At 42.4% G+C, this 23208-nt stretch overlaps 1 protein-coding gene across 2 annotated transcripts in view; it reads left to right on the top strand.

Moving 5' to 3' along the window:
* The window catches only part of WNT7A (Wnt family member 7A), a 64131-nt gene that overhangs the window by 3593 nt on the left and 37330 nt on the right, over nucleotides 1–23208 (top strand). Inside the window, exons 2-3 of one of the 2 annotated variants that reach the window (XM_081934345.1) lie at nucleotides 13792–14575; nucleotides 16635–16861. In XM_081934345.1, the coding sequence (XP_081790471.1) occupies nucleotides 14505–14575; nucleotides 16635–16861 (298 nt within the window). In that variant the 5' untranslated portion in view covers nucleotides 13792–14504. The remainder of the gene's footprint in view (nucleotides 1–13791; nucleotides 14576–16634; nucleotides 16862–23208) is intronic. The other variant, XM_081934346.1, reaches the window with a different exon arrangement.

Genomic DNA, 23208 nt, shown 5'->3' with positions numbered 1-23208 from the left:
ACAAATGTTATGGAGCCCTAGGAAAATTTAAAATATTTAGCTTCTTTTGAGAAAGGTAATTTGAGAAAGGTAGTAGAGAGAAATAGGGTAAATATAGTAAATTGCCTACTGCTGACATTATTCTATTGCGTACTGCTGACATGATTCTATCCTGTTTTTTAAATTATGCTATACATAATACATTCTGGCTTATCTTCCATATTCTACATGGAATAAAAGGCATATTATTTGTTTCAACCCAATTTCAAGCCTGTTATTACTTATTTCATTTATGTTGGGAACTCAAGAGGAAGATGAGACCCAGTTTGGTATTGTGGTTAACACACCAGATTACAAAGTGGGAGTCTGTGAGTTCTAGTCCCACTTTAGGAACAAAGACAGCTGGGTCCTTTTGGACTAGGCTTATTGCAAGTCTTAGAAAGGAGTTAATGGCAAACCTTTTCTGGAACACCTTGTAAGTAAAAATGCAGAGACTAGTACAGGCAATCAAAGAGAAATGAAATACAATTGAATGGGAATGTGGGGGAAAGATGATACTATAGTTTTGTTGGGTGGGTGGGGGGTGTTTCCAGGGGCTTTAGATGTCATCCACAAAGGTATCCTTCTGGAACAGTATGAGATAGATTTAAGACATACTCTTTTATACTTCTTCAAGAGGAAGTTTCAGAAGTTAATGCTGGGAAACTTTTGATTGATATCATGATCTTTGGCTTTTTATATTCCTCAAGGTTATGTTCTGTCCTCATTTCCGCGTTGACCCTGCAACCCTAAGAGGTTAATATAAAAAACCCAAAACCCTTGCAGCCCTTGCTGTTAAAATGTTGCCCATTTTTAAGAGCAAAAGACACTTTTCATTTTGAATGTCTTAGGTATGAACATATTTTTTTTTAAAAAAAACCATTCTTTTCCCCAATAGTCTGTTTTCATTCTTTTAGTACTTCCATTCCTTAATTCCATGTAATGGTATACAACATGTACAGTATGTCTGTAAATTGTTGTATGTATGTATGTATGTATGTATGTATGTATGTATGTATGTATGTATGCTTGCTTCCTTTAAAAGTGATGCTCCCACAGCATCCTCCCCTGATCTCTAATAATGGAATACAGGGTAGGCCTTGGGACAATTGTAGTTTAGGCTGGCTGCTACTATGACATCTGGATTAATGTTTCTCAACTTTGATTCCTTTAAGCTGTATGGACTTCAACTCCCAGAATTCCCCAGCCAATATGAATTGTGAGAATTGAAGTCCATACAGCTTAAACTTTTGCAAGGTTGCAAAACACTGCTCTAGAATGTTGCCTCATGGTGTCTCACAGTATGATATATGCAACTATGAGATCTGATTTCTTTACAGTACAAATCAAAACTGTAGGTATTATTTGTGATACTGCAAGAAGGTGGAACACTTGTGATCATCTTCATGTTACTGAATTATCCCTCACAGAATCTTTCACCATTAGTCATGCTGCCTGAGGTACTAAGGAGTTTAGTCAGCATCATCTGAAAAACTGCTTGTTTCAAACCATTCTTTATCATCTATAAAATTAATTATTTAAAGAATTTATTTTAAGAAACTTCTTCCTGATCCTCCCTTGAAAATTGACCCCAAACAATAAGAGCAGCCAGCAACAGCAATTGCATCCACAATGTTTAAAAGGTATTGCCTTCTTGCTGTGGAAAAAGATCTTACATGAGTGATCACCAGATACTGTATATGAAATACCTAATACAAGTATGACATCTTGGGATACTGATATCTGGTGAATCTTCCTTGCTTTCTTCAAATGTGAACATTTTCTGAACCACAAAGGGACATGTCAGTACTTGGCTTTTTTTTTTAATATGGCATTAGGTTGACAGCGTTCACAATGATAGGTGTGATGCTTTCCTTTCATTTTCTTCTAAATTATTGTTTGGAAATAGGGCTTTTGAAAAAAACAGATGCAAACTAAATCTCCACACAAGTAACCCTTGGCATAAACAAACATTAGTTTTAGAGTTTTGTCCAGAATTTCAAAAGACATACTTTGATGAATCAGTGAAGCTTCCATCTATTACAGCAAGATTCTCAATTATCTTACATCATGGCCCATGTTTAATTATACAAAAAAAAATCTCTACAGTATTCTTTATATAACAGGTATTCTGAATGCTAACTTATAGTGGATATAAATGTATAACATATAAGCTCTACAATTCAGTTGAAAAACAAACTGAAATCTTTTAAGGGAAAAATAACAGTAAAAATGTAAAATAACATGGTTACAAAAGTGTGCACACACACTTATAACTAGGAATCAGAGGTGGGTTCCTACCGGTTTGGACTGGTTCGGCCGAGTATGTAGTAACTCAGCCTGCCACGCCCCCGAACTAGTTCTATTGGTGACGCCATAGGTACTGGTATCTTGGTTTTTGCTTCTGTGCATGCGCAGAAGCATTTTTTTTACTACTGCACATCAAGCGTGCGCGCACCCGAAGCACGTCCCAGAGCGAACCAGCAGTAGCAGAAGCCGGAACCCACCCCTGCTAGGTATGTGTGCAAAATTAACCACTCACATTCTAATTGATGTTAAATAGTAGTCAGTACACACCTCAATTATACTGATTCTAATAGAGCCCATTTAAAGTTCAGCTCTTCTAGTAGGATTTTTCTGACATTTACTCACTTGCCTCATATAGCAAAAGTCATGGTCTGCAAAGAGCTTATATAGCATCAAAATGATCTCATTATTGGAAGGTATCAGTGAGGAGAAGGGTTACAATTTTTTCCCCAAGGCATTACATATACCATGGAACATGGTGAAGACAGTCATTAACAACTGGAGAAATAATGCCATAACAATGACATTAACCAAGAACTGGATGTCCCTCCAAAATTGATGAAAAAACTGGAAGAAAACTGGTTTGAGAGGCTACCAAGAGGCCTACAGTAACATTAAAAGAGCTGCACGAATTTCTGGCAAGTATTGATTGTGATATATGGCAACAGTCTTCTGTATTTTTCATATGTTTGGGTTGTAGGGTAGGGCTGCAAGACAAGCCTTTTCTTACAAAGAAAAGCATTCCAACCTGGTTACATTTCGCAAAAACCTACATCAAGCCTGACAAAAGCACATGGGAAAATGTGCTATGATCTGATGAGACCAAGTTGAACTTTTTGGTCATAATTCCCAAAAGTATGTTTGGTGCAAACGTAATACTATGCATCACCAAGAGTACATTATATCCATAGTGAAGCATAATGGTGGCAACATTATGCTTTGGGGATGCTTTTTTACAGCCAGAACTGGGGCTTTAGTCAAAGGAGAGGAAATTATAAACAGTTCTCAATATCACTAAATTTTGGAAGAAAACCTTCAGGCCTCTGCCAAACTGCTGAAGATGAGCTTTCAATAAGACAGCGGCCCAAAGCATACCTCCAAATCAACAAAAGAATGGCTTCCCCAGAAGAAGATAAGAGTTTTGGAAGGGCCAACCAGAGCCCAGTCCTGAATCCAATTGAAAATCCAACGGAGTGACTTGAAAAGGGTTGTGCATAGGAGATGCCCTCACAATCTGATAGATTTAGAGCACTTTTGCAAAGAAGAGTGGGCAAAGATTCCCAAGGCAAGATGTACAAAGCTGATAGGCTACTACCCCAAAAGACTGGATGCATGGATAAAATCAAAATGTGCTTCAGCAAAGTTTTATTTTAAGGTATGCACACCTATGCAATCGTATTATTGTATTTTTCTTTTATTATACCCACCAATGTTTTAGCTTGTTTTTTGAATTGAATTTTACAGCTTATATGTTATATTAAAGATGGAGAAAAATTCCAAAGTGATTTATCTTGATCTGATTTTTTTTACACCTCAAAAACCTGGCATTTTAACAGGGGTGTGTAGATGTTCTATATCCACCCTAGGTATATCCATGCTGATTGTATTGGGTAGTGATGGGCTGATTCTGCAGGAACATGTTGCTATCCTTGTACAATAAGACAGAAATAACTTGAAAAGGAAATGAGATCAAAGGTGAGCCTTTCACCCATTTTTAATTTGTTTTCTGTGGGGATGATATCAGCACATAAAAAATAGTCCGATGGAGTTAAAAAAAAAACCCTGCAAAAATATGTGTGCAGCAGAAGGATTTTTTTTAACCTTCAGAAATTGAACTTACTTTCTTTTAAAATAAATTATGTACTGTATTACTTTAAATAACATTTCATTTTTTTTTATAGCCCTATGTTTATTTCCTGGCCCTGAAGCTAGTTGCTTTTTGTTTCTGTAACACATGAGAGAAAACAAACAAACAAACAAACTGGTCCAAAAGCTAAAATCTGGTATTCTTTTAAGATGGACTATGTTGCACGTGACATCCCTGAGAAATCTTGAAATATAAGGATCTTTTGCAACTTTATAAAACTGAAAAAAGGTAGAAAGCCTAATTAGGAGGCATTTCTTTTGGAATCTGACTATTCTGTGGACAATGCTAACCACAGAAATAAGGAAGAGGGCTTAAAGGAAGAATTAAAATATTTAGCTAAACAAAATATAGCTTCCAAGATACTTGGGTTATTGCTGTTCTAAGTACTGTTAACTGTATTGGCATTTAACTTTAACAGGAGCAAAACTAAAAAAAATTAAAAAATACTGTAATCTTGCTATTGCTATTTTAACAATTATAGGGCACTCGTGTTGAGGCACAGTGTCATGTCCATCAAAATCGGCCATTAGAAATGACCAAGTTTGCTTCCTTCTGGTATTTGTCCATATTTTTGCATTCTAGATATACCAGCTCTGGATCTATAGATGGAAGAAGAATAGATCCTGATACATACTATAGATATGGATAAAAAGCATATATATATTTTTTTGTAATTGTAATTGAAGATTATCTTTTGTTGAAATGGAAGGCAGAAGGATGGATTGTGCCAACTAAAATGTCTCTTCAGCTGTACAGTACAAGAAGTTATAATAAGACCAAAATGGAATAGCATCATTTATTTCACCTTACAAACAAAAGAGATTGCACTAGGATCAGAGTCCAGAGAAATTTATGTCAAATTAATATTTTCATTAGTGAATGTAAAACTTACTGCTTTAAAAGATAGATGTTACTTTAGCATATATCAGCAATGGCGATCCTTTTTTGGCTCGTGTGCCATAAGTGGGGGAGCACAGGAGGGTCGTGTGCGGGCGTGCCGCACCCATAATGCAATGTATGACCCCCCAGTGCACATGCGCGCACTACAGCTTTCCCCCCCATTTTTACATGCTTTTTCCGCATTTCCAGAGGCTTTTTAGGAGCCTGGGGAGGGCGAAAACAGCCTCCCCCGCCCCCCAGATGCCCTCCGGAGCTTCAGGGACCGTTAGGAGGCTTCCCTAACGCCTTCGGAGCGCTCAAAATGACCCTCCGAGCAAACCGGAAGTTACTTCTGGTTTGCTCGGAGAGTCGTTTTGAGTGCTCCAAAGGCTTCAGGGACCGTCAGGAGGAAGCGCCTCGTGTGCCCTGACAAATGGATCCGCATGCCACCTGTGGCACGCGTACCATAGGTTCACCATCACTGGCATATATCATCCCATATTCAACAAATAAGTAAGAAGATGCCAATAAAACACAGACACACACGCGAACACACAGAGTAGATATAATTTGAGAGATGGAAAATTATTGTGGTTGAACTTGGCAACTAAGTGATCATTCCCCTTAATGTTATGACTCATCTATACACCCTTTGACTTCATCTTACCCTTTGATTACTAGTCATTGCCATTTTTTCCATTAACTATTATTTCCTCTGCTCATGGGATAAAATATTATTCTGATCGATTCTCTTCTGAGTCATATTGGTATGTTAGGAGATAGCTTTCACTGTTGCTTTCAAAATATATGGAGTTTCCAAATTTGACTTTTGTGACTGCTGTTTAACAAAATATTGGAAATTATAAGCTTTGTAAGACTTGCAAGAAGGATCTCTGTTAATAAGTTTATACATTTTCTAGATCCATCCAATTCTAGTACTAATATACTGTAACAGTAATGAGAACAGAGGTTATGTTGCTTAGATATTGGGTGATACTAGAAGATGCTGTAAGTCATTAGAGTCCTTAGTTCTCAGTGGTGTCACAGTGGCCCAGATAGAGCTGGTGTACAATTTGGAAATATTCCTTGACCTGTTTAAGGCACAGGTGCAACCATGACAAGGAGGGCCTTTGCAGAAATTTGTCTTGAACACTAATTGTACCCTTCCCTGGATTGGGAGACATTGTTCATGATCATGACAACGTCCTGGTCACCTACCACATGGATTATTACAGTGCGCTTGAAAACCACTTGGAAGCTGCAATGTTGGCAGTTACAGGAACACCTCAGTATGCCCCAACTCCATGAGCCGCACAGGCTCCCAATTCACTTCTGGATGCAATTGAAGGTTTTGATTATCACCTATAATGCCCTCAATGGTACAGAGCCAAGTTATTTCTGAGACCATCTGTATCTCTTTGCCCATCCCACTAGATTTCACAGGATAGACATGCTTTGGGTTCCATTAAAATGCCATCTGGTGGGACCCAGGAAATATGTGTTCTCTGTTGCATTGCCTGATCTTTGGAATGCTATTGCCCCTGAGATTCACTTGACCCCTCAACACTGATGGCATTTTATAAATCTTTGAAGGCTTGGATATTTCCTCCTATATGGAATCTAGAAGTTCAGTGATCCCATCAAATGTGTGGTGGAAGGAGGAGAGAGGAAGGGGCCATTGACTAATCAGGAAACCAGAAGCTGGGAATGGTTATTCAAAATATTTGGCTCACGGAGAATTTCCCATGTCTTCATATTCTTCTACATAGTTCTTTCTACTTCATTCTTGCTATATTCCCGCTATAATTATCTCCATGCACAGTTCTAAAAGTTCTGGTCTTTTGTGTAACTTCTTATCAGGATTTTTTCCAACTGTCCTGTTACAGTCATATACCTTCTCCTTTTTTGATTCGTGTTTATTCATCTGGGATGTATGTTTACCGTTGCAAAATACAAATTAGCTGAAATAACTATCAACATTCAATGAAAAAAGATAATGTGTATTTTAATGTTGACATTTTCAAAAAGTGAAAAGAGTCAATGTTATTAAACAAAGGATGATGCGAGAAAAATATTAATTTGCTGGCATTTGAATTAATTTATTATTTTGCTTGCTTCAGCAAGTTCAATATGTCTGTGGATTCAAACCCTGGTTAAAATTTGTGACGTGAAGTTCTGAATTGAAACATTTGCAGGAAAAGTCAACCAAAAATTAAAATCAATATGGCAAGACCTGACTTGAACAGAAACACTGCTGGATAATCAGATTGGCATAATTCACAACTTCTAGGTTTAGACAGTATCAATTTTTATTGCATTGTTTGTGTATTCTCCTTTTCTGTATTCATATGTAGGACTGAATTGCATATCTGAGTATGTGTTTATTCAAGCCAAGTTCACGAAGCAGTCCATAATTCATGTAAATATAGAAAGGTAAGGCTTCTATTCAGATTTCTTCTCTTGGCACTTGGTCAGCAGAAGTACCTGCCTCTCTCCCCTCCCCCCCAGGCAGTAATCTAACTTCTCCAAACCTCTAAGTCTATCCAGAGACTGAGAGCAATGCATAATTAGTTTGGAACTGGAAGTACCTACCTGAGATTACTTCAGTCTGGTTAGAAATAATATTAAACTGTTCTCCAGTTAAATATGTTTGCTTTCAGTCTTGGGATAAGAACAAACAGAGCTTCTGGCTCTTTCCCCAGAAGATACCATTTCTGATATCATTTTTAAAATGTCAACAATTTTGTGGAATGCTTGTTTTGGTATATAACAAGCCATGATCTAAATTGTCTGAGTTTGGGTTCTAGAACTGTAGAGGCATGTAATCCAATAATTGTGTTGATTATGCTCTTTCATATGGGTGAAAAACAGGGAAAGGAGATAGTTCAAACATTCAGCAACATTGGTCATAGCCTCCCAAATCCCTTCACTGGAAAAAAAAAGGCTTTCAATTTTAAGGAGGTGTTTTGACAACAAAAAAGAAACTGTATGATTAGCTTGATAAAAGGGAAGGCCATTGATGGGAGGTACGCCTAGGATCTAGTTACAGAATGAAGTTTTAAAAACATTCTCTCTTGAATTCAAACTGCAAGTGTCCAGTGCTCCTGAAGGATTTTTTCTTTTTCTTTTTGGGGGGTGGGTTGGTTGGTTGGCTATGTTGTTGCTGTTGCTTGAATCACTTTTCATACATATGAAAAAGAAGACGTTAATAACGCTGCCCAGTGCCAGCCATTGTCTGGGAAGTCATTGTGCAAATTTCCTTGTTTGGTTCTACCAATGGATTTGCATCTTTACACTAACAACAGCGAAGAATCCCTGCTAAAAGAGGGGAACAAACTATTTTGTTAGCTATGTTTTAGGATTTGAGTTGCAATTTATTAGGACTGAAGTGTCTCCCAACTCAATCCAAGCATATCATCCTGACCTTGTAGCGCATTAAATGGTTACATAGCCTCACCTCAAAGGCAACCCTGATAGAGAATTAACAATAGGGATACAAATGTGGAAACAAATGATAAATGACTTTTGGGTGTAGCTTTGGCTGGCTATCTTTGTTCAGGAGAAGATTATTGCTGCTAAATAAAGAGATGGAAAGTCAGTCTTGGAGAAGCCTATGGTGACCATGCATATATGCAAGAAATGTCCCTGTCCTTGCAACATATCTCCTTTTCCACTAAAAAAAAACACTTACAAAATAAGCAAGTGAAGTTTGCTGCTAATATTGCTGATAGTACACTTTATTTATTTCAGAGTCCTTGGAGAACTATCTTCTCATTATTAACTAGATTTTAAAATACTTTTGCCTGCAAATGTTACACTGCAGTAAATCAGTACACTAAAGCCACAATGGACTTCTAATAAATCCCAATGAGTTTAATAGTAAAGCAAATTTCTACGAGTAGCGGTGGGACTTAATATTACTTGGTTTGGTTTGGTTTGATTTTATTGGACTTATATGCCGCCCTTCTCCCAGAGGACTCAGGGCGGTGTACAACATAAAAAAAACATGACAAAAGTTAAAAAAGATTAAATAGGAAATCCAATAACCTTCAATTGACAATTTACATCAAATTTAGGATTAAATTAAAATTGATAATTTAAAATTAATAATTTATTCTATTCAGGCCAGGCCGGCTTGTTGAAAAAGCCAACTTTTTAGGGCGCGCCGGAAGAACCGGAGGTCGGGGTTATGCAAAGCTCCGGGGGCAGCTCATTCCAAAGGGAAGGCGCTCCCACAGAGAAGGCTCTCCCCCTGGGGGTCGCCAGCCAACACTGCCTGGCGGACGACACCCTGAGGAGGCCAACTCTGTGGGATCGTACTGGACGGAAGGAGGCTACCAGTGGCAGTAGGTGGTCTTGCAAGTACCCTGGGTCTAAGCCATCGAGCGCTTTAAAGATCATAATTAACACCTTGAATTGCACCCGGAAAACAACCAGCAACCAGTGCAGGCTGCCTAAAAGGGGGGGTAACATGGGAGCACCTAGGTACCCCCATGACCACCCGAGCGGCAGCATTCTGGACCAGCTGGAGTCTCCGGGTGCTCTTCAAGGGCAGCCCCATGTAGAGTAGTCCAGGTGAGAAAGGACGAGGGCGTTAGTGACTGTGCACAGGGCATCCCGATCCAGGAAGGGGCGCAACTGGTGTACCAGGAGAACCTTAGCTTTGGTCACACCCAATGGGCTTTACACAATTTGGTTACTGGTAGTTGCTGGTGGAGACTGTTTCCCCCCCCCCCATTATTTCCATTTATGAGTTCTAGATTATGATTTCAGAGACACTCAACTCGGTATTCAATATTTTAATATTAAGTCTTTGGATCGACAGGCCATGTATCTGGTAAAAGTCCCCTTGAAATGAGCTTGTATTGTTGAAGGGTTGCAGTTCAGTAGCATAGCAAAGGCTATACAAATGTGTCTGAACAACCCTTTTTATGGGTTTTTATGTTCTTATGGTTCTTATGGCACCTGAAGGCCAGACAAGGAATAATGGATGGAAACTGAACAAGGAGAGATTCAACCTGGAAATAAGGAGAAATTTTCTGACAGTGAGAACAATCAACCAATGGAACAGACGTTGCCTTCGGAGGTTGTGGGAGCTTCATCACTGAAAGCTTTCAAGAAGAGATGGACTGCCATCTCTCAAAAATGGTGTAGGGTCTGCTTGGGCGGGAGTTGGACTAGATGACCTACAAGGTCCCTTCCAACCAGTGGTGCAATTCAGTTGATACTATCTGGTTCAGGCGAACAGGTAGTGGTGGCGATGTCATTATGTCTCATTTTTGATGCTCTGTGCATACGGGGAAGGTCCGTGCATGCGTGCTCACATTTGCAAACTGGTAGCGAAGGTAAATTTATTTCACCCCTGCTTCCAAGTCTGTTAATCTGTATCTATATACTTGGAAAAAGTTCTCTCTGAAACTTTGCATGTCTTTTTTAGTTATTCCAGACAACACAGGCTTAGAGACGGCAAGTCTGTTGGTTTCTCAAGGCAGCTCCAAGCATAAAATGATCAACGGAGCACCTATAGTCATTTTTATTTATGAGACAAGCATATTTGATTGGTTGATTGACTGCTTATGGGCTACCAAGCTGGCATTAATTCTTAACAATCACATAGATTTTCTTCATTTGCCCCTCAGTGTTAGGTTTTCCAATGATGTTCTAGTCCCTACTGTAACTGGATCCATCTGTTCTGCTGTTAGTTCTCGTTGTCTTCTATTTCCTTCCACGTTTCCCATCATGAGATCCCCCCCCCCCCCGAGAGCTAAGTCTCTGCATAATGAGGAACAGATCTGAATAATTTCTGAAGTGTTGATACTATTTTAGGACTTCGACACCCAGAAGTGACTGTAGTATTAGTCTTGATGGGAGTGAGACTACTGGACTTGCTTGTGCACTTTGAAAACAGACTACTAAACTACATGGATTAGGAGTTCCTTCCTAGGAGGGTACAGTTTATATTTTTTATATTAAAATATATAATTTCCCAGGTTTGAAAACAACACTTCAGACAATTTTAAAAGTATTATTTTAATAGGTTTGCAACATCATGTTCATTGCAACTTTTTCCACCCACTCTTATATTTACACACTTTGTCCTTGCATCATGAATATTACTCTTCTTATTCCAAATATTATTTTGGGTTTGGTGAAACTACATTTTTAGTCTGGTCTCCTATTTGGGAGAAATACAAAAGAAATCAACAGGAACCAAAGAAATAACCAGGTGTTTGTTAATTACATAATATTGACGGATAAAAGAACAACGTTGCACAGAATTCACGTTCAAACTGTCCAATCTGAATAAAGGGGCCACATCAATGTCCTTTCAATGCACCTTTATCAAAGGTCATCTCATCGATTCATCTTTAATTCCACTAGATGGCGTATTTACAAAAACAAAACAAAGAAATCATTTCTCCGAATTATCTCAACAAACTTTAGAGCGCATCTTCTATGCTTTGAAAGTGTGTTGTTTATTTTAATATCACGTTGTGATTGTTTTTAAAAAAATTGATCACTGGTTTGAAGGCAAAGGATTCCCCATCCCCCCCCCCCCCCCGCAAACTACCAAAATGTGATTGGAGGTATAGACTGAAATAAACGTGGTAACAGGCAGGCAAGAAGAGAATAAGTAAGTACTTGGCGAGTAGTTTATACACTAGAGGTTTAGAGACTTAAAGCGACAGTCAGTCACCGGCAAAATTTCTGCAGCCAGGATGAACACTGCAAGGCAAAGGGTTCTAAACTGGAAAAGAACCCAACTTTCCTCGTCTCACAGCCTGGACCGGCGGAGAAGACGGGAGCGGAGGACCTGCAGCTTATACACGCGTGTTTTGCGGACGCGGACTTCTGCAGTTGTAAGAGCTCATATTCGAAAGAAGAATGGAATTCTAAGCATTCGCCAAGTGCTGCTTTTGTCCTGACTCTGTCAAACCCGCCGAAACTTTCATTCTGGTTGACCTGTTTGTTCACCCGACACGAGAGCAGTTCTCGTGGACCGAGGCTATTTCTGTTCTGTCTCCCCCACCCTTTCAAAACCATTTACTCCACCGCACCCCGCCCGGTTGTTCCCATGCGTCCCTTCTTCGTGTGCGATAAGGGAATCTGCCTCCGAATGGAATCATCCCCGGAGCAGCGTCCCACGCTTAGCATCATATAAAAGGTTTCTCCGGCGCGGTCTCTCCGGAGCGCAGGGCGGGAAAGCGGAGCAATAGAGGGGTGGGGGAGGCAGCTCCGGCGCTTAAGACCAGAGGGCAGATATTCAAAAGAAAAAAGCGACCCCCTCATCCCGGCCGAGCCAAGAGGGAGGGGACCCAAAGTCAATGGGAATGGGGGGGAGGGGCTGGCGGCCTCAGTGGGGCTCCAAGCTTAAAGGTGGGTCCAGAGACATCTTAGGTCTTGCTTCCTTCCCCAGCGCTTCACCGAAGGGGAAACGCCGGAGGGGATTCGACACGCTCAAGCAGCAGCGCCACGATCTGCACCTGCGTGACACCCGGCCCACGGCAGCTCTTTGGCTCTCAGGGCCACAAAGAATCCCGCGCGGGATACCGGACTGACTGCAGTTGTGAGCGCCGGTAGGGAGGGGGGAGAAATCCATCAGTCAGAGAGTTACCTAGACAAAACCAGGGAAGCAGTGAAGGTCTTTTGCTTTGAGTGCTGCTGTCCGAGCGGTCTGGCAGCAGCGGCAGATAGGCGGTGGCTGATTAAGGCTAACTGGTGTCCTAAGCACTGACAAATCTTGGTCCCCCCCCCCACCTCGATTGTACATACTGTACAAATTTCACTTTTTCTTTCTTTCTCAACTTTGTGGTGTCCCCCTTTGGTCCTGATGCCCTAAGGACGTGCTTAGTCCGTTTAATGGTTAATACAACACTGCAGATAAGACCTTAAAGCAGGGGACCCCAAACTTGGCCACTTTAAGACTTGTGGACTTCAACTCCCAGAATTCTCCAGCCGCTGGAGAATTCTGGGAGTTGAAGTCCACAAGTCTTAAAGTGTCCAAGTTTGAAGACCTCCTGACCTAAAGGGTCCCGAGAGTCAGGCTTTCGGCACCAGCGCCGAACAAAACTGACTTCAAACTTCCTAAGGTTGCATTTCGCGGCGCTGCCGCTGATGCCACCTCCCTCCCTCCTCCCCTCCCCTCCCCGCCCTTTAGTGAGGAGGTACGGTGCGTATTGCGGGCGTGTATGGGGTGAAACCGAAGCAAAGCAAGAGATAGGCGCTGCCAAGTTAGGCACAGGCTTCAGCCATCCAAGAGGAACCCCTGCAAACTTCAGGCTTCCAGGTGCTTCGCGCGCAGAAGGTGGTGGTTGTTTTTCCCCCTGCAGGGCGCGCGCGCGCTCCTAGGCAGGTAGAAGCCGCGGGTCCACCGCCAGGGAAAGGCGCGCTCCTCTCCTCCCCCCGCACCCCCAAGGCGTGAGAAAATCGGTCAGGTTTTGGGACAGTTTCAGAAACAGGAGAGAGGGATGGAGGGAGCAGGGAGAGACGCCAACCTGAACCGACAGAAGAGAGTGGAGCTGGATAAAGGGAAGCTCGCCGTCAGAATCAGAAGCCAAGAAAAACTGGGTCTCGCTTAGAGGAGGCGGCGGAGGCGGAGGCTGGAGGTCAAGACTGGCTCCCGTTGCGGGGCGAAGGAAGTGAGGCTCGATCAGAGACACCGAATCCTGTTTAGGAGTTAGAGAACTGTTTCTCGAATGCCCCCCCTTTTTTTGCTGCAGGAACTCAAGAGCAAGAAAAAAACGAAGCCACTTTCCCCAGGATCCTTGATTGTGATGGCTTTGGGGGCAAGGCGAGAGGAGAAGGCGAACAGGTGATCCAGTGCGCGGTTTCTTTATCCCGCTTCCAACGCTCGCCCCCACCCCAAACCAGTCGACTCCTTTCCCTTCCCATCACCCCCACCACCCCACCCGGGCTGGACAACTCCCTCCTTTGGAGAACACGCCCCGGTATGCTGAAGGAGAGAGAAAAGCGTTCGAGACACTAAAGGCTGAACCTGCGGGGAAAATTCTCTCGAGTTGCTGCTGCCGCCGTCGCCGCCAAAGGGAGAGAGAAAGACCTTTCCATCCTTTCCCCGCGCGCGCGCGAGCGAGCGAGCTTTCCAGGGCTACGTGTGACAGGCATACAAATCCGGGATCGAGAGGGAGCGAAGAGAGAGACCCAGTGGAGGGCGATGGTGATTGCCTCTTGGGATTTACAAACACACACCGCTCGCTCCGGGTGGCTCCGAGCGCAGGAGGGCTGGACTGTTTTGTCTGAGCTACTTTGACCTGGCGTTGCACTGTCTGAGGCACCGAGGAATCCACCAGGGCGCAAGAGAGCGTGCAGGGGGGCAGGCGTTATTATCACTATCCTTGTTGTTTTAAATACACTTACAAAAAAAAAAGACATAACTTTCTCATGTTGATCTGAAAACCAACGACGATCGAGGAATATGAACAGGAAAACCAGGCGCTGGATATTCCACATCTTTATGAGCCTAGGGATTGCCTATATCAAAATAGGGTAAGTCTCTTCTCTCTCTCCTTCCCTCCCTCCCTCTTTCTCCCTCTCTCTTCCTCTCCCTCTCTTTCTCTCTCCCTCTCTCTTTCTCTCCCTCCATCCCCCCTCTCTCTTTCGCTCTCCCCACCCCCCATTTTTAAAGGCAAACACGCTGCGGTGGCTCAACCTGTCCAGACCTGTGCTAGCATTTAACTCGGGGGGGGGGGGGAGTCTGAAAGGATTCTCTCCCCGTCTCTCGGTCGCTCGCTCGCTCCAGGGTGAGGCGACTATTTTTGCTGCTCTCGTCCCCAGCGAAATTCTAAATGTGCGTCAGCCCTGGGGAAAGGCGAAAGTCCTTGCCTGGCCAGACGAGAGACATGACCAGAATGGCAATGAGCGCCAGGCCAGGGGAAACAGGCGATTTAGGGCAGGATCCGCGGACTTTGGTCCTTTTTACCCTTTCTCGGTGTTATCGGCCTGGCCAATGGGGGGCCTGGACTGACTCCTGCCTTTGGTAGCCAGAAAAGGAACTGGGCAGCGCTCTGAGCCTGGCCACTGACTCCGCGTTATCTCACGTTATCTCTAAGTTTCAGAACTGAACCCGCATCCCCGAGCCGAACTATTTCTGTGCGAAGATCGCTCAAGCTGAAACCCCGCGCAGATTCTTTGGGCTCGTTCAGCACTCCACGGGGAGCTGCGGGATCTCGGGACCCACTTTGATTCTTTTTGCCACCGGCGGCGGCGGGTTGAACAGTTCCACCTCAGCGCGCTTCCAACTGCGCGCACAAAAGTAACCTGGTTACCTGTAACCAGCTCCCAGTCATTTCAGAGGCTTCCGTTTGTAACTTCGCCGCGCCCAGGTTACTTGCGTTCTTCCCATTCAAAGAACCCGGCTACCAAGTGCCGCGGAAAGAAAACACCCCGCCGAAGGAGTTCACGGCCAGGGTTAGGGAAGAGCCCCCCCCCCCGCTTTGGGACCGTCGGAACAAATCCTGTTGGGAAAGCCAGCCCGCCAAGGGGCGCCTACTACTCGCCCCGCTGGCCAGGCTTGGGATCATCTGCCAGGTGCGTGGGAGGAGACCTACTGCTTGCGGGGGAGGGGGGGTTAGGAAGGGAAAGGCTGTGGAATTCCTACGCGCCGATGTTTGGAAGGGGGTTAGAAGCAGAATCCTTACTACCCCCCCTCCCTACAGTCTATGCCTAGATGGGTTGCTAGTTGTCTTAAATGTAAAGGGAGGCCAGGGGGATGGTCACGCATTGGCACCTCTCTCTTCCTCTCCCTTCTCAATCCTGTAAACAGGACCCAATCCTGTAAGCCCCCTTCTTCCCACTAGCGTCTTTCAAATACTCTGGGCTACCATTTCTCCCCAGTTCCCAGTCGCGATTCGTTGCATCTGAAGGGCCCCCGGTTGGGGAAGTCCGGAATAAGAGAGAGAGAGAGAGCGAGAGAGAGAGAGCACCCCCACCCACCCACCCGCCGCACGAGGAGATTGGGAGAGAGAAGGGAGGCGAGGCTCTCCTCCCTGTTAAATTGACCCAGCTCCTTTTTTCAGTGCCGTAGTCCGGAGGGACAGCGGACGCCGGCAGACGAAGCAGCGCTGGGCTGGCGTTCTTGGCTGCGGGGGGGCTGGTGGAACAAAAATGATGCTTCTGGCCCTGCTCGAGTAGGTGCCTGATGGTTTTAGGGAACACTTGTTACCGAGGGCGCCGGAGAACAAAACGGGGGGGAGGGAGGGAGGGAGGACCGGTTCAGTGCCCCCTTACCGATTTCTACGAGGGTGGGAGTGGGGGTGGTTAGAAATTCCCCCCGCCCTTTCCCCCACCCTTAGGCTTGCTGAAAGCTTTGCTCTCTAGACAATCGGTGGAATAAGCGGCTGTCGAGGCTTGATGGGCAGATGAGCCGCTCGGAGGGCTTAAGCGGCATCCGGGCGGGCTTTGATGTTGAGAAACCTGCCACTTCCAGTTCGTACCGAGGGGCGCCCCAAAAGAAGAAGCCTTTTAGAGAATCGATTGATCCCGACTCGGATGAGAGGATTCATGATCGCTCTTCTCCCTCCTTCCCTCCCTCTCCTTTTCTTCTTAGGGGTCTTTCTTCGGTCGTGGCTTTGGGAGCCAGTATCATCTGTAACAAAATCCCGGGATTGGCTCCAAGGCAGAGGGCTATCTGTCAGAGCAGACCCGATGCCATCATCGTGATCGGGGAAGGTTCCCAAATGGGAATCAACGAGTGTCAATTCCAGTTTCGCAATGGCCGGTGGAACTGCTCCGCCTTGGGAGAGAGGACCGTCTTTGGAAAAGAGCTGAAAGTGGGTATGTTACCTCCTCCTTATAAGCTGTTCCAGGGGTGAGCCTGAAATCCGCTCAAAGAAGAGTCACTAGCTGGGGAAATCATGGAGCAGATCAACTGTTTGGGGAAGTTACTTTCAGGGGTAGTTCCAAAACCTGGCTTAAAGCTTGCTTTTCTTTGCAAACATATACAAGGCGTGGCCTTTAGAAAAGTTGCCATTGGGACTTCACTTCCAAGCTTCCCTTAAAAAAAAAGTCCCCCCCCCAACTTTAAAACTTCAAAAAAGTTTTAAGAGTCCAAGATAAGTTGTGTCCAACTTATCTGTAAGGCTGCAGCTGACACTCTCAATGTGTGGCCCTCCAGATGCTGCTGAACTACTGCTGATATTAAGTCTAGTATCTATCACTTAACCATTTTGATTGGAAATGTCAGGAATGATAATAGAGCAGCATCTGGAGAACTGATTACAGGTTCCCCACTCTTAACCCAAGGGAATAGATCTCCCTCATCCCTGGTATCTCCAAATAAATATGGTTAGGATTGAAATGATGCTATTAATTTGCTTTTGGCTCAGGTTTGCACATTTTGGGGGGATCAATTTTGTGTCCATGATGCACTTAGAGAGAAAGCCGTTAAAGTATCACTGACAAAATTCAAGCTGTGCGTGCTTTACAATCACATCACCAACCAGTTTCTAATAATAATGAAAGATACAGTCGTTCTCTGTATGAAAATGCCATGTAAACTTGGCACATTGAATGTATCAGAACTTTTCATAGTCTTTGTGTGAGACATATAAACATCCTTCCAGCTAGTGGACATTTCAAATTTGCAGTCCAGAATCATAAAATGCAGGAAGGGAGTTGGGGTGAGGAATGGTGTAAATATCATGTGTGAAAATAATCTGAAACTCTTGATCAGCCAAAATAGTTTTTTTTAATACTCTTTAATTAATTTGTGATAGAATCAGATTTTAATGAAATAGTAGATGACAGTATTGATCTTTAATTAAGTTGCCTATTACATAGTGGTTTAATTGTCGATACATATTTAAGAACAGTCCTATACCTCTGAAAATATCACTTTGCTTTTTCTCTTTTCTAAAAGATTGCTTACTTATTCTTGTTGTTTGACTTGGAAGTCTTTGAAGTAGATATCTGCCACTTGTGTCCAAAAAACTTTTCATTCAAGGAGGCTGATTCCTGAACCATATCAGCAGCCTAGGTCCATCAGTAAGAATTATTTAGAGCTAGGGGTGTTCCATGCTGAATAAGGAGTGATTACATTTGCAAATGTCAAACATTTATTTGATATCCAATTCAGCAAAATTCTGAAAGTTTCACAATAGATAACATTTGAATAAACAGGAAGGTCCCAACTATAGGTGAACATTGAAATTTGAGGACCTGTATGTGTTTGTAATCAATAAATACCAATAGTTATACTGTATAGTCTTCTATATGAAATAGTCGAGCTCTTTCAAAAACTAAGTGCACTTTTTTGTATACAAATGTGAACTAGTTTGGGACACAGGACAAATGTTCTTAAACAGATGTTCTTTGAATATATTTGATTATTAGGCTGCTATACCCATGATTTCCACCTAGGTGGATCAAATATAGTGGCCATTTAAGATGGGAAGGTATTTGAAAGGTACAATGTTAGGGAAGGGGCTATCTGGTGCTCCTAACTAGGATGTATTTGTTTTTCATTTTTTTCATTATTATACAACTGAAAGTTTAACTTTAGGAAATCAATGGATATATTTCAACACTGGTGTATGGCTATCTTTGGAGAAATGTTTCTATCTGTATTGACTTGCAGCCAGTGAGTCTTGAATTCCACCAAAATGCATCTACAGGTTGTCCTTGACTTATGACCACAATAAATCAGAATTTTTTGTTGCTAAGTAAGGTGGTTTTTAAGTGAGTTGCACTCAATTTTATGACCTTCAGCGAATTACTATAGTTTTAAAGTGAATCACACAATCATTAAGCCCATCAACTTTCCCCTGTTGACTTTGCTTGTTGGAAGCTGGGTGGGAAGGTCACCGATGCGATCGCATGACCCTGGAATGCTGCAGCCTTCATAAATACATGAACTTTTTTTTTGATACCATTGTGACTTCAAATAGTCACTAAATGAATGGTTATAAGTTGAGGATTATGTGCACTTCATTTACTATTAACTTATTTACTGAAAAGTAGTAGTCTATTGGGTTATAGTCAGTGGTGAAATTCATTTTGTTTTACTACTGGTTCTGTGGGCGTGGCTTGGTGGGAGTGGCAGGGGAAGGATACTGCAAAATCTCAATTCCCTCCCCACTCCTGGGGAAGGATACTGCAACATCTCCATTCCCTCCACACTCTTTGGGAAAGGATATTGCAAAATCTCAATTCCCTCCCCACTCCTGGGGAAGGATACTGCAACATCTCCATTCCCTCCACACTCCTTGGGAAAGGATATTGCAAAATCTCCATTCCCTCCCCACTCCTGGGGAAGGATACTGCAACATCTCCATTCCCTCCACACTCCTTGGGGAAGGATATTGCAAAGTCTCCATTCCCTCCACACTCCTGGGGAAGGATGCTGCAACATCTCCATTCCCTCCACACTCCTTGGGGAAGGATATTGCAAAATCTCCATTCCCTCCCCACTCCTGGGGGAAGGATACTGCAACATCTCCATTCCCTCCACACTCTTTGGGAAAGGATACTGCAAAATCTCCATTCCCTCCCCACTCCTGGGGGAAGGATACTGCAAAATCTCCATTCCCTCCCCACTCCTGGGGAAGGATACTGCAACATCTCCATTCCCTCCACACTCTTTGGGAAAGGATATTGCAAAATCTCCATTCCTTCCCCACTCCTGGGGAAGGATACTGCAAAATCTCCATTCCCTCCACACTCCTTGGGGAAGGATACTGCAAAATCTCCATTCCCGCCACACTTTGGGGCCAGCCAGGTATTTGCTGGTTCTCCAAACTACTCAAAATTTCTGCTACTGGTTCTCCAGAACCTGTCAGAACCTGCTGCATTTCTCCCCTCGTTATAGTCCTATATACCTGCAAGAAATAATTCTATACTTTTATGCCTCTGAGTAGATAGCATGGATGCTACTCGTGCTAGTGCCCCCTTTAAAGGAAGAATGTAGGTTTAAAAATCATAGCTGAAATAATTGCAGATTTTCCTTAGTACTTCCATTGCAGTCATTGACAACTATTGCCAATGATTATTTTTTCATGTAACAAAGCTCCCTTTTGAGTACACCTGAGGTAAGAAATTCCTTGAGAGCATCTTCATTCTTTTCTCTTTAGATGTGAGGTGTATTTGTTTGCTGTCCATGATTTCAGCCACTTTTTCACTCATGAATAATCAGGTGGATGCATTGACTTTCTTTATTTGATAATTTAGCCTCCTCCCATCAATTTAGCATATGAGAAACATAATTATACAATGACTTCATTTTAAATGTGATGAAGCCGCAATTCAGTCATTCCATGGTTTGTAGCAACAAAAGATTCCTTACATGTTACTTTCAACTGACAACAAGACATGCTAAGGGCATGGCTCCAAACATGTAATCGTATGATGCTTTTCATCCTTTATTCACAGCTGTTATTTCTAACAGATATGACATGCTTGCATCTATGTCCTCAGATTTAAGTATTCTTGGAAAGAAGCCAGTCAAAGTTCAAAGATGATTTGGGAGAAAGAACATTGACAGAGTCCTATAGTAGCCTAGGGGGCACAATAAAAAGGCAACACTAAAGGAAGGTGTGCCTAAGATGCATGTTGCTTTGATTTGCTGGAAGAACTGATCCAGACCCATTTAGTCTTCATTACTTAGTCGTAAGTATCTCACCAATACTTAGATGTGCATTAAAGGCATTACAGTACTGTGAACGGTGTATGTTCCTTATATGCTGAAACTATTGTACTAAGGACAGCCTAAAAAAATACTTTGGCAAGTTTACCTTAAATAGATGTATGAATACTCCAAATTGCAACAGAAGTTTAAGACCTTCCTGATTTCTGAAGTCATGCTTTATCTTTCAAGTAGATAGTTCCAGGTTCAACAATATAGCATTTCTGCTATAACTCCTCAGAAGAGTTACACTCATTAAAATATTTTAAAAATATCTTCATGTATCTGTCTTGTGATTTAGGAGCTCAGATTGACAGCCTTGTATATGTATGTATATATATATATGTCACAATTATATTTTTTATGGTTAACATATATATTTGCATCCTAGAAAATACTGCTAGAGTGAAAGGTGAAAGGCTTGGAGTTTGTTAGGAACTAGAAGCTATTGGGATTAGTGTGAACATTATCACCTACTTGACCAACTCTCAGCTATAAGTGAAAGGAAGTCCCTTGTCGCCCTTTGAAGAACTTGGAACTACAGAATAATGCAAATATTTCCAATTTATTAAGGTTATAGCATAACCATGTGGCTGCTGTAACATCTCTGAAGATTTGGAGAAACACAACCTAATTCTTAAGCAACACCACCTCAAGAGAAATAAACAGGCTTGTATTCTTTATAGGAACCAATCTTTCATTCCTATCAGGTCGGTTCCCAAGTTTTTATTCCTTTTACATCTTTCTTAAGCATTCATACAGTTGAAAATTAGCCTAAGATCACTGTGATTCTGACTCTTTGCTGCCTTGTCGTGAGATTGTCCCAGGATTTTGTGGATGTACAGTACATTCGTCATAACCTCATTCCTAGCATAATGCATAATCTGGCATCTTTAGTTGCCTGATTTGTTCAGTTTTCACTAAATGTGAGTTACCTCCTGCTTAGGGAGCATAAAATGGCTATTAGGGATCCATACGGGCCCTAACCCCTCAGGCTAGAAAAGTATAACCTCTAATTAGCAGTTAATTAAAGATAAAAAAAAATCTTTCCTTGACAGCAAATTTTAAAAGAGCTTCCAAAGATATCAGTGGAAAGTGCCTAAAGCACGAAGGGTTGTTGAAGGATGGGATGTTGTTCATTCTTAATGCAGCATCCCTTTGAAAAAAAAATCTGCTCACCTGCACTATATTGTATTATTGAGTAAAAAGAGCTATAGGTACATCCATGATGTACAATCACAATGAAGATTAGAATCTCAGTTGCTAAGCAAGTTGGCTGCTACATGAGTTGTGCCTAATTTTTGCTATGGTTTTAAAGCAAATCACTGTAGTAAGTGAATGAAATGGTCATTGAAATGAATCCAATTTTCCACATTGCTTATAGGAAATCAGCGGGGGAGATTGTAAATGGTGATCACATGATACCGGGATGCTGTAACTATCATAAATACATGCCAGTTGTTAAGTGCCTGAATTTTGATCATGTGACCATGTGGAATGGATACTATGACAGTCATAAATGCAAGACTGGGTGTCATTTTTCAGTGCCACTGTAACTTTGAATACTCACTAAATAAATCATTGTAAGTTGAGGACTACCTATATTTGAATTTTGGCCTATGTATGTGTGTGATTTAAATAATCACAGTAGAGAATCTTCAAATACATCTTCTGACTATTTCAAAGACAATCCTTTGCATCTTGCTACATTTCCTTGCCCCAAAATATGTTTTCCAAGTGGACTTATTAAAAAAAAACCAAAAGATACAAAAAACAGAAACTGGTAATCTTCCAAGCTTGGTCTCTATTTTTGGATGGGTTTTCTGAGTTTTTGAACATTAAAAAACATTTTCCTCATCTCTGATGCCTGCAGATGAAACCCATTTTGGTTAGAAACGGGAGTATATGAGGCAGCTGGACTTGCTTCAAGGAAGCTTCTTATGATGTGGAAGGAACCAAGTTGAGCGAGAAGTGTCACTTGACAGTTTTTTCCAGTGGTTGACATGTGCAGAAGCCTCTGTCAGCCACCGGAACCAAAGATGAGGCCTGACAGCAATCTGAAAGGAATCAACATGGCTGCAGATTTATAAGTATGTATCAATATGTCTTGACTGGCCAAACAGCTCCAAAGGGGTTCTTCATGCATTGAAATAAAGCTTCCTTAACTGCCTTACAAAATCCTAATACACAGACTGGAAAAAGTAGAACAATGGGAGGAACATTATGAGTTATGTAAGTCTATCTCAATAATCTAGGTTTTTTAATGTTCATTTTGTGAGTCAGGGTCAGAGGAGAAAAGTGTACCTTGCAGAATTACCCAATAGAATAGAATAGAATAGAATAGAATTCTTTATTGGCCAAGTGTGATTGGACACACAAGGAATTTGCCTTTGGTGTATATGCTCTTAGTGTACATAAAAAGACAAGATGCTGTTAGTCAATCCTCGATTGGGCTGAGACTGATGGATGAGGTAGTGCAAGGAGCTGAAGGTAATTGCAGGAG

Source organism: Natrix helvetica (genome assembly GCF_964273705.1).
Source record: "Natrix helvetica genome assembly, chromosome: 1".
In the NCBI taxonomy this organism is placed as follows: domain Eukaryota; kingdom Metazoa; phylum Chordata; class Lepidosauria; order Squamata; family Natricidae; genus Natrix; species Natrix helvetica.
The sequence above is the reverse complement of the archived record's forward strand: the minus strand, read 5'-3'. Positions and strand labels throughout refer to the sequence as shown.